The sequence below is a fragment of the Manduca sexta genome, unplaced genomic scaffold (assembly GCF_014839805.1).
Source record: "Manduca sexta isolate Smith_Timp_Sample1 unplaced genomic scaffold, JHU_Msex_v1.0 HiC_scaffold_3655, whole genome shotgun sequence".
NCBI classification, from domain to species: Eukaryota; Metazoa; Arthropoda; class Insecta; order Lepidoptera; family Sphingidae; genus Manduca; species Manduca sexta.
Genome location: NW_023594747.1, coordinates 1 through 12,350, shown reverse-complemented (window position 1 = coordinate 12,350; position 12,350 = coordinate 1). Strand labels below are relative to the sequence as shown.

Here is a 12,350-nt window from a genome sequence, read left to right as displayed (position 1 = left end):
TGGTTTGAAACTTGTGTTCGAAACTACATTCATTCATCGATCGTTCATACGGTGTGACAGTCGTGTTTAGTACGTTATTTTATAAATAAATATTGTAACTTCGCCAGTGGTACATACATTAGTTCAATGACTTGGCGTCCTCAGTCGAGATTGTAAAAATACGAAGTACATATTTTGACAAATTAAACGTCACTTTTCAAAATGGCGCTGAAGGTGCAATGCCAGACCCGTTTAACTCGGCGTAAAAAGTAACACAATAGCGATGAGCAGCTATCTCACTTTTCACGATTTTTCCATACATTTAATGAATCGTTCCTTAAATGTCTCTTTCTACACAACGTCCTTTATTAGTGTGTGTATTATAGTATAAGCTGTCATTCGATCGCAAATAAGCGTCTCTAATCTCGGATTCTGAAACGACGCGTAGCGCCATTTTTATTGTGGTTAACCTTTAACCGCTGCTTTGAAATTGAATTTTCCGTCGCAATTCGCTATTTTGATTTGAAGGCGGTTTTCATTTATTTATTATCTAATTATAGTGCTTTATTGTGTGTGAATGTTTTTGTAAACAGTATATTATAAAAGCAATCATTTAGTGTTTACCAGTTTAAACGTGTAATTGTTTTTTTCGTATAGTTTGATTTATTTGATAATATAATGGTTTATAAGTGCTCTGTTCCCGGGTGCAGTACTCGAGGCCGAGGTATTAAATATTATAGTGTGCCGTTCACAAATAAAAAAAGGTGGGAAGAGTGGTTAAGTTTATGTCCATTCCTACAAAATTATCCTCCTACTCAACGCGAAAACATTCGTTTTTGTCATAAACATTTTATTCCCGAACATATAAAACAGAATCTAAGATTAACACCTAATGCGATTCCTTTAGTAAACTTAGGAAATACAGATAAATATAAAGTTACAAACCGAGATTTGATATTAGAAATTGAACCCACTAGTAGCATTACTGAACCCTTTATTTTTAAAGTAGTTAACCCTTCTGAACTTAATCGACCCACTATAGAGCAAAATTGTTCTATCATACAAGAACATCAAAGTTCTGAGCTGTCTAGCACGGTATCAATTCATGCTTCATTGAATGAAGCAAATAGTAGTACTCCAAACTCAATTCTACTCCCAATATACCTCACAATACGCAATACCCAATATGTATAACCCCTTCCACATCAACCACCATTGCTGTGTGTAATGAGCACAAATTAAAAGTCACAGCCTAGTTAAACGTAGATTAACTAATCGTATTAGATTAAATTCCAATGAATGTACCCCTCGTAAACGAATTTTACGCTCTTCAATTCACATTTTAAAGAATAAATTACGTCTCTTGCAATCAAGGTATAAAAAGTTAAAGACTAGATTTGACCTTCATGCACCAAAACAAAGGTGTTCTTGAAAAAATATAACATTTTGAGTACATATGGGAAATTATTAGTAGATTCACAATTACGTTTGACTGGTAATTCATTAAAAGGTCGCCGTTACACAGACTCAGAAAAAGTTTTTGCTTTATCATTATATAAGTTAAGCCCTAAGTGCTATAGATTTTTACGAAAACATTTAGCATTACCATGTAAATCCCGAATTAATTCTCTACTCAGCAATATTCCTTTGAGGCCTGGTATTAATGACTTTATATTTCAACATTTGGCAGATGCTGCCTTGGATAAACCCGCAATAGACAGGCAATGCACATTAATGTTTGATGAAATGTCCATTAAAAAACACTTAAATTTTAATTTCTTTACTGGGGTCATTGAAGGTTTTGAAGATATAGGTTCTGGCAAACGCACAAACAATGTGGCTGATAAAGCTTTAGTTTTTATGTTACGGGGTTTGTTTTCTCCCTTGGAAAAATTCCAATTGCATTTTATTTTGCTCGAGATGGGGTTAAAACATTTGTTTTAAAAAATATTATTAAAGAAATAGTATTAGCAGTTTTTAAATCTGGATTCATAGTAAGAGCTACAATCAGTGACCAAGGTTCTGCCAATGTTGCTGCTATTAAGTCATTAATATCAGATTCTAATGCTGAACTCCTACGTAGTAACAAATATACCAATGACATCTGTTATAAAATCGGCCCAAACCAACTGTACCATATCTATGATGTACCTCATTTATTGAAATGTTTTCGCAATAATTTTCAGAAAAAAAACCTACTCATTGGCAACCAAAGGGCAAAGTGGGAGTATATTGAGAGACTTTATAAAGTGGATGGTTTTGGTGGCAGAGCAAGAAGCACCAAACTTACTGAGAAGCACATAAATCCAACTTCATATGACAAAATGAAGGTAAATAAATATACATTGTTCTATCACAGTTCTGTTTACAAGTCTTGACTGATTGATAAAAGATTGAAATCCTCCCCTTATTTAAGCATGATTATTGTACTTTGATAATTGCTCCTAATATACTTTTCAATATTGACATTATTAAAAATTACCCCTTATACAAACTCTAATTGGCCTAACTGGCATCATATTTATTGTGCTGCTTCAAATAATAATGCATCAACTGTAGGCATAGGAGTTTGTCACCTACAAATTAATATTATAAAAAAACCTCCTGGACTGGATTTATTTTGTCGACAGCTGCCATAACAGTTGATAACAGGTCAAATAATGCCATATGAATAGAACTGTGCTTATGAAAACCTTTTAGATCAGCACAGAATAATTTATGTTTTTCGAAATATGAGTAATGAGCACAGTTAGTCTGTAAATTACTTTCCCAATAACTTTTGAAAATTACGAATTTTTGCTATAACCATAAAAACATTACAGACCTATAATTCTTCATATTACTTTTTTGGAATATAATATATTCATTATCCATAAATGTTATGTTGCTTTCAATAATATTAACAAAAATTCTTCATATTACTTTTTGTATAATAATATATTCATTATTCATAAATGTTATGTTGTTTTCAATAATATTAACAAAATAATAAATAAATTCATCTATGCATTGTCTGTGAGATTTGTATATGTGATTATTTTTATGTTCGTTATTGACTCTTGATACTTGTAGTATGAATTTGTTAATTATTTGCCATGCAGCTTTAAACTTATTTTTGGAGTTATTTATGAAATTATTATTTTGGGCTTTTTGAGTTATCTTTATGATTTTTCTATAAAGTGTAGAGTATTTTTAAACAATCAGTCTATTTTTTCAATTCGGTTTAAATCTATATTCCCATAATGTCATGTCGTGTGCCAAATATGATACATCTACCTTATATCACCGCCTTATTTTACTTGAAATCCATCCTTGTTCTTTTAACCATGACATAATAAATAAAACTTTATGTATATTCATCATACAGAATCATGTAAAAAAATATATATTATTTATAGATTTAAAGAACACTTATAATGAGATGCATGCATTTATCACTTAAAGCAACAATATTAGTTAGTCTTTGTTACTCTTCGCGATAATATGTAACTTAAGGTTATAGCTTAAGGTCCATTTTTCATACATTTTGTTTAATACGACGAAATTTTAAAGGCCGAAATATCCATGCATATTAATTATTTTTACGTTTTTCTTTCAACTGCGAGAACTAATCACTAACTAGACGTGAATTTAAATTCTTTACTTGTCAATACTTGTTTAGTTACCCAGATTAAAGGTGAAACAAAATGTATGAAAAATGGACCTTAAGCTATAACCTTAAGTAAATTATTAAAAGTATCACTGTCTTTCACATTGTTCGACAATTTATTAGACAGCTGTGCACCAGGGTCGTAGCTTAGCGGGGGGTGAGTGGTGGTGGGCTACCTTAAAATACTAATGCAATACCTTAATAATCAACTATAACAAACTAAACATTTTCCATTTCTTATAACGAAGCCTAACAAACTAGATGCTTTTTTTAATTATATATTCCATATGTGGAATCCTCTAATGAATGAGTCCTCTAAATTGCTCAGTAACAATTTGACATCGTCGGGAGAATTAATGGACTTCAGGATCTTTAGGTCATCAGCAAACATGAAAGGTGTGGAATGATGCAAGCAATTGATAATGTCATTTATGAACATATTAAAAATAACAGTCCCAGAATGGGAGCTTCCTGTGGGCACCCCAGAAGCAATATGATGGAAATTGGAACTAAAACCATTAAGAACCACATGGTAAGTGCGACCAGTAAGATAAGATTGAAACCATTCATACATGTGCCAAGAGTACCCATACCCGGATAACTTCTGCAGCAAGAGTTCGTGAAAAACGTTGTCAAAAGCCTTACTGAAATTTGTATATATTACATCAGTTTGCATGTTATTGTCTAAGACTTCTGAAAGCAACTCAGTAAAAGAGACCAAATTAGTGCTTGTTGAGCGAAATTTAACAAAACCATGTTGGTGTTCATATATTACATCAGTTTGCATGTTATTGTCTAAGACTTCTGAAAGCAACTCAGTAAAGAGACCAAATTAGTGCTTGTTGAGCGAAATTTAACAAAACCATGTTGGTGTTCAGTTAAAATGGTTTGAAGTAAGCTTCCAGATATGGAAATACTACAAATTCAAACAATTTTGCCATAGTAAAAAAATAGAAATCGGTCGATAGTTGGACATTAATGTGTTATTGCCCGACTTGTGTATCGGCACCACTCTAGCTACCTTCCATTTCTTTGGAAAAATTCCGGTTTTCAGTGATTTTTATAGATTTTACAAAGTGGACTAGTCAGATTTCTTGTTCATGCAACAATAAAATTTGGTGGAATATTGTCTGGGCCAGAACCTTTGCTTATATCAAGAGTCTTAAGTTTACGTGAAACTTCATTAAGTGTGATGTGCAACGACGTAAAACTACGAGTCCAAGTCCGAGGAGTAACTCGCACAGCTATCCATGAAATGATAAGAAAAATTCGGGTTAGCATCGACATTCGACTCCATTAGTATCTTTCTCGTACACTGATGCAAAGTGCGAAGCAAACATATTACATATTTCAACTTCTTTGGAACTAACTTGATTACCATCGGACATCGAAGCTGGGAGAAAGCAAGATCCTCTTCTTTTGGCCTTGATGAATGACCAAAAATGATTATAAAAATTTTAAATATTATCTTCTATACTTTCAAGATAATGTATTATAACATTTATTTAATAAGGATCTGCAACTCTCTCTGAGTAATTTAAATTCTATTCCATTTAACGGGTTCTTAAAAAATTTATAGCATTGCCGAAACTTATTTTTTTCTCAACATACATATGAGGTTGCGATTAAACCCAACCGGATACTTATTACTTAGTTTAAATTTAGGTACATAAAGTTGGATAGTCTCATGTAAAATACCGTAGAATTTAGTGAGCATATCATTGACGCCGTTGTGACCAAGTACCTTTTCCCAATCTACATTATCGAGATGTTTCCCAATAGCATCGTAATCGCCTTTCGTATTCTCGCATCGTATCTATGGGCGCAAATTTATATTTAGTGATTATATTATTATGAAAAAGTCTAGAATATTAAAGAATGATATTTAAATAAGTATTTACAACCGCAATTCTGTTATTTATTAAGTTTCAGAATAAATTAGAAACTGTATTGACTATTTGAGTGTTTGGAAAATAATGGATATTTATTTATATCATTATTTAATTGTTTATGTAATCTAAACGTCTAAAGTAAATTCAATTAGAATTGTTAATATTATCCTGATTTCTATATCATTGTTTTAATCTATAAGTAAAAATATTCACACCTTGTTAATAGCGGCATCTGTTAGAAAATAATGTAAAATAATAGTTTGCTTACTTAAAAGTTATTTATGTAAAGTAATATTATATCTAATTATGTAAAATTCATTATAATATTAATTTTGAATATTCAGCTATAACCTACGATTTATTGTACAGTAATTTTAATTATTTTTCTAAAAAGGAAGTTGCAGTTAAATTCACTATGACTCAATTGGATTATATAAAGCCTGGTCATTTTAAATTCACTTCACTTGTGTTCCAAGATCAAGAGAGAATAAACCAACCAATATTAAGTTTGTGTTTTCATTATAATGGACTCCGAACACGTGGATACTGGCTTATCTCCGACATATCCATAATCAGATTTCTTTATTTAATTTCGTTACCATATCAATCAATGAATCAATTCATTTATTTTGCAAATATGGGTACCTTAAGTATTAGGTGGTGTATTTTATAACATAGCGTCTTACCATATTTAGGCGAATGACGTGCAAAATTACAATATAAAGTTAAGCTAAAATAACAATTTAATATTAATATAGTATATTAATATAGTATAGCATTAGGTAGGTATGATAATATAATATAATCTATCACAGTTGTTACAAATTGTTACACAAAATTATTCCTGTAAATATTCTCTTATATAATAATATGTCTTGTATCAATTAAAAGGTTTTTAATTTACGTTTAAATATATCTATGTTTTCTATGTTTACAATACAACTTGTAATTTATTATATTATATTCTTGGACCCATGCAGATACCGCTCTTATCTAATAGAGCTGTATTGTTAGGTGGCATTTTTATTTCGTTTGCTATAATATTTAGTGTACATAATATATGTAGGTTTCTTTTTACAAATATTGAAATTTCGTATATAAATAAACTAGTTAATGTAAGAATTTTTCCTTAAGTTCCTTCCAGTTTTAAGTTGCAGTACACCTGGAGCCCTAAAAATCGTATGGCTTCTGCCTGTAAGTGATAATTTATAGAAAGCAATTTAGTTGCTGACCTATTCTTGAAAAAAAAAAATAAGATAATGATTTCTTATATTTACGCGAATGTTAGACATTGAAATTTCTATCGGTATTTTATTTTCTCCCGACGTTTCGGAGACTTTTGCAGCCTTCATGGTCACGGGGGATCATGACCATGAAGGCTGCAAAACGTCGGGAGAAAATAAAATACGAACACCGCGATAGAATCCGAAAATTAGTTTAATTTCAAAAATAAGATGTTTTACTTTAAATTAATTTATAAATGGTTTTCTGTAAGCCAATTCACAATGTCCTCTAATGCCTTATTTACTCTAGCCTCTAGTAATAACTGAGTTTTCTCAGAGAATAGTACCGTACTATCATCAGGAAATAAAATTATATCATCATTACTGATCCTTTTCCTTTCATGTTTCCAATAAATCGTATTCTGTGATTAAATTAACCACTTTCCCCAACTTGAAATTGGCATAATGTACAACAATTGTCATAAAAAAACCTTAATATAATATGTTAAATTGCCGTATTCTTGTGAAAGTATTGGCCAGAATATCAATTTCTTTGGGCCATTTAATTAAATATCTTTAAGCTCATAACAGATTAAATAATCATACCATGATTAAAATCGTTCATTTATTAATTTACTAATATATTATTTATATTATTAACATTTCAGGTCAAATTTGCAGCCCAAGTTTTTAGCCGGCAAGTGGCTACATCACTAGAAATCCAGATGAAGTCTCTGCTATCTCCAGGATCATGATTACATAAGTTTAAATGAAGACATTGGAAATGGTTTGTTCACAGCAGAAATTCTTCTTTTTATAAATAATTTGTTTGATAGTTTAAATGGTTTTGGTCATTATGGGAATAAGTTAAAACATGCTCTTTCATATAATTCGGAGCACATTGCATTCTGGAATGATGCTGTGAAAAAGCTAGCTTCAATGCGCTTTGACGCTTCCAATGAAAGGGAAAGGAAGCCTTTATCACTGAAGCATTTTGAACATAATATAAAAACAATAAAACATTTGTGGTCAGATCTGCTGAGAATTGATGGTGTTAAATTTTTAAGTCTTAGACGTCTTAATCAAGATCCGATAGAAAACTTTTTTGGTCAAATAAGGGCACATGGTAATTTTAGTACAAATCCTAATTGTACTCATTTTGTATCGGCTTTTAAAACCTTGTTGATTAACAACATTACTACCGGTAAATCTTTATACACTAATTGTTCTGATGATGATGACAAAATGTTGGGAACATTAAAACATTTAGTCAGCCACCAAAAATATGGTTCATACACTGATAGTCTTCAATGTAATGAAACTAACTTTATAGAAATTTCTATACCTAACGAGAATATATTCCAACATAAGTCTGTACCATATATTGCTGGTGCAGTGTGTGGTTTTGATGTCCAATTTGAACTGCAAAGATTGTGATAATTGTACAAAAGCACTATTATCTCAGAGAGAGTCATTTCACGAATTAATTAATTTAAGAGAATATAGTTCCAATGTAGATAGGTTATGTTATCCTTCTAATAATTTTAGTCAAATGGTCTGGCAGAGTATTTACATTATTGACAAGATGATGCCATTTCTTTGCAGTGTTTATATTTATTCTGACTTAATAAGTAATTTAATAAAATATATTGACACTACTTGGTACAACTGTAATATTCACAAAACGGCTGTTATTAAAGCTTTTGGTCCTACATAGTTAGAATGCAAGTTAAGCAGTGGTGTATTAATTTTAATAATAGAATGAATAATATTGATTCAAGGCCTAAAGATATAGAAATGGAAACTCTAATCCGTGAGAAAGTCACAAAAGGATTGAGTTATAGATCACAAAGAAGGCGTAGTTCCTAATCTCACTTAATTAAAGTTCTTCATAGTATTTTGTCCACAATTATTACGATTTTTGCAAATGAAATTGATGTTTTTAAAGTGTATTACCCACATTTTTGTGGTTTTAAATTAGCTATTATGCTTTCTGTTTATTGTATAAAATCATAGTAGTTTTAAAATAATCTTCATTATGGTGACTGTTAAGCAAATAGTTGTTAAAATCTTATATACATAATTATGCTTGTACAACCTAAAATGAGCCTACCAGATAATTGTCAAGTAAATAAATTACATTTCTACAAAAAGTATTATGTGTATGTTTCCCAAATTGTTCATATTTTTATTGATTTACATTGTGCAGAATTAGTAATTTTACCTTTAATTTAATATTATATTTTCATTATAATGTATTCAACATTTTCTGTATTTTGTAGCATTTTTAGTAGCAAATGTGCCATTATATGATATTGCAAAATGTTAAATTATGCATGGAATGCTTTTCGTGAGAGAATAATCATATTCAAATAAATTCTTAGTTTTGTGTTGTTAGATTAGTTATTATACCTAATGCATAGTGTATAATAGTGAATAGCTTAAGTATGGCTCTTTATATTGTGTAAAATTATAGTGCTAGTCTTCACAATTATCTTAATTTTGCTAACTGTTAAGCAAGCCGTTGTTAAAATCTCATATGCATAATTATGCTTGAACACGGTAAAATAAAAATGTTTATGTTTCCAAAATAGTTCATATTTCTATTCATTTACTATGTACAAAAATATTAATTTTACCTTTTTATTTAAAAATCATGTTTTCAATATAAAATATCTAACATTTTTGTCCTTTGTAGTAATTTTTCTTTCAAATGTGCCACTAGTCAGTCATTGTATTGTCATTATTTTTAATTTTATGTAAATTGTTACTGTTAAATTTATATGCAATCCAATTTTGTTTCTTGTAAGTTATTGTTGATTTATATGACAAAATATTAATAAGTGGAAGACAACCAAAAATCATGTTGTTGCATTTGCCTTTATAATATTGAATTGTAATGATGAAAATTAAAATTATGTTGGTAAATGTAAGCGGCTGAACGGTGTGCACTATTTATGTATTTGCTTTATGCCAGTCCATGTTTTTAATCCGTGCACCACCTTATATAAGCTATGTGACTACTTTGTATACAACATCTATAAAAAATATTTGGTAATTGATGACAAAAAATAAGCCCGAGTTTCTTTCTGCCTTTCTTCTTCGGGTAGTCATCTCTTAGGTAGCTAGTGAAAGGCTGGTGGATTAGCTAGGTAGGGGCCTATATTGTATTCTTCGACGGCGAAGATCGTGATGCATTCCTTTTATTTTATTAAGATTATATCATATACCTTTTGTCCTGTCGGCCCGAGCTGACTTCTTTCGTTTTTTTATCCTTTATATATCAATTATTTTTAAATTTTAGCGTCTGTAGTGACTCAGTGGTTTGTTCATTAATTTATTTGATTTGTTTTAAACGTATCATAAGTACAGCAATAACTTTGTTTACCTATATTTTATTTTATTGAACAGAAAATGCAATTATACGGGCTGCAATTTTAAGTAAAAATTATTTTCGCTGGCTATCGGTAGATTCTGAAATTATGGTAAATTATGAAAAGTAATGAAAACATTACTAATAAATCTTTATATTTAGATAAGAAAAGTTGTTTTATTTTATTTGTCAATATTTTAAATGGGTAAACACGTGACACTACATTTACGCCGTGTACTCACTGTAGCAAATCGATAACCGATTTTTGTATTAGTGTGAAACCAGCCTAAGCACATCCTTAATTATTTAAAAATCGGTATATTCGGAAAAATATCGATTTTCAATACGGCTACGTCTCTAGTACTACGGCCATATTTATTTTTCAACATAACCTGTGTGTAAGTGAGAATAATAAGGGTCATAGGTTTTTCACCCGGGAAAGAAAGAGAGTTCCAACTATTCATGAATTAATTGTATAACATAATATAGACATGAAACGCATGCTAGTGTGGGTTTCCTTATCGTGTTAAAATCAATGTATGAAGTTAACCGTCTCTCTAGTTTATTGGTCTCTGGTGCAATGCGGTGTTTCCGCGGAGACGCAATGTGTAGAATCATGATTTAAAAACAGTCAAAAACTTTTTAAAACATGTCAGTGAATGTGGTTTGGTAGTGCTCGTCTTATATAAATGGTCTCCATCCTTACAAATTAGCCGCAATAGTTTTATTAGTATTTTAGCGTGATGTTGCGGCGAGTAAATTTTTACTCAATATGTTTCGCATTCGGTCTGAGTGTTCTTTTAATTCTTGCTGGAAGTCGATATACAGATAACACAAATTACCGTCCGTCCTCCGAGAGTCGCAGAAACATAAGGAATTATTTAAAATCGAGGATGGAGAGGACAATATATTGCAGTCAGTGCAGACTTTGCCAACTAGTTCCTACGATGGCACGCCAAATATTGAAAGTTTATTAGAGAAACTCGCACGAAAATTAAATTCGAGCTCTGGAATTACAACTTCTCGAATTCCGGCGTTCACAAACTGGAAGATTTGCTGATGGAGTCTGGCGGTCAGCCTGTGCGCAGCGTCATAATATCCACTTGGAGATCGGGCACTACATTCCTGGGTGAGGTGTTAAATGCCATGCCAGGTAATTTTTATCACTACGAACCACTTTTAAAATTTGGTATTATACAAATTCGAGGACCTCCATATGCAGACAGAGCCATGAGCACTATCAAAAATATGTTAAAATGTGATTATGAGGGCATGGAAGACTACTTCGAATATGGAAGAACCCACTTGCACCAGTTCAGCCATAACACAAGACTATGGGACCATTGTAAATATAAGAAAGATCTGTGTGTTGATTCTGATTTCACAGCAAAGCTCTGTAAGCTGTTTCCCTTCAGAGTATGAAAGTTGTGAGGTTTAGATTACGTCTTATTAAGGAGTTAATAGAGGATAAAGAGTGAGTATTGTCACAAAGTTCCTTAAAAAGACAATTATAGTTTTGTTTTAACATGCTGTTTGAAAAGTTTTGTATGATAACCAATTTGAAAGTAGACTAAACATGTTCAGCGGTTTATCTAAATACCTATATGTAATGCTTCCATTGAGTACTTTCACTAAAGCTTATATAAAACTTGCATCCTTTTCTACCTTCATGGTGCAACTAACAATACAGCATATGATTCTCACTGTATTAATTTTCACTTATAATATTTAACCATTGCAAACCTGCTTCAATTTATAAACACATTTCTAATGAATTATTTTAATGTATTGATTAACATGGAGTAAATGGTTTATCAAAGTTTGCCAGCTATTAAAAAAATTATGAGTTTCATTATCAGGATATTATTTTAACAATACACTAACTAGTTTTTATCTAATTTTATATGACAAAATTTAATTATTTTTATACCTTAACTAAAAATGTAATTACAGGTTTAGTGTATTAAAAACCTTTTTCACAATTTCTGACTTTGTCGCTAAATCCTCTATTATGCTATCTCTAAACATTTAAAAAAGTTTTTATCTGAAAATTTAAACTGTGTTAATCTTCATTTATTATTTTAGCTTTGTAGTTTGGGTAATTATTTGATTTTTGTTCCTTCCTTAAACTGTACCTATGCCTGTCATTCCTATAAGAGCATTTGTAATGGAATTCTTGAATATTATATCAAATTGAACAGAGATATTCCAATGCATAAATTTCTTGTAGCCTT

General features: G+C 30.7%; 1 protein-coding gene and 1 pseudogene across 11 annotated transcripts; both read left to right on the top strand.

The window, feature by feature from the left end:
* The first annotated feature begins 50 nt into the window (after positions 1-50).
* Positions 51-8,671, top strand: LOC119193143. 11 transcript variants are annotated; one of them, XM_037446795.1, is made up of 4 exons: positions 226-352; positions 2,166-2,309; positions 4,005-4,160; positions 7,412-8,671. In XM_037446795.1, exons 1-4 carry the CDS (start codon positions 263-265, stop codon positions 7,496-7,498), a joined length of 477 nt encoding a protein of 158 aa, XP_037302692.1. In that variant the 5' UTR covers positions 226-262; the 3' UTR covers positions 7,499-8,671. The 11 variants fall into 11 exon arrangements, 1 of the variants encoding a protein (XP_037302692.1); XR_005113864.1 differs by lacking the exons at positions 226-352; positions 4,005-4,160 and adding an exon at positions 51-69; XR_005113866.1 differs by lacking the exon at positions 7,412-8,671 and having other exon boundaries at positions 247-352; positions 3,996-4,069.
* Positions 8,672-10,760: 2,089 nt separating this feature from the next.
* On the top strand, positions 10,761-11,594 carry LOC115455184 (annotated as a pseudogene).
* Positions 11,595-12,350: the final 756 nt, after the last annotated feature.

Excerpts from the sequence above, each read along its gene's own strand:
- LOC119193143 (XM_037446795.1), top strand. The coding sequence starts at position 263 with ATGAGCAGCTATCTCACTTTTCACGATTTTTCCATACATTTAATGAAT. Across the intron at positions 2,310-4,004 it reads CTTCATATGACAAAATGAAG|GTCATCAGCAAACATGAAAG; the intron begins GTAAATAAATAT and ends CAGGATCTTTAG. Across the intron at positions 4,161-7,411 it reads AAACCATTAAGAACCACATG|GTCAAATTTGCAGCCCAAGT; the intron begins GTAAGTGCGACC and ends TTAACATTTCAG.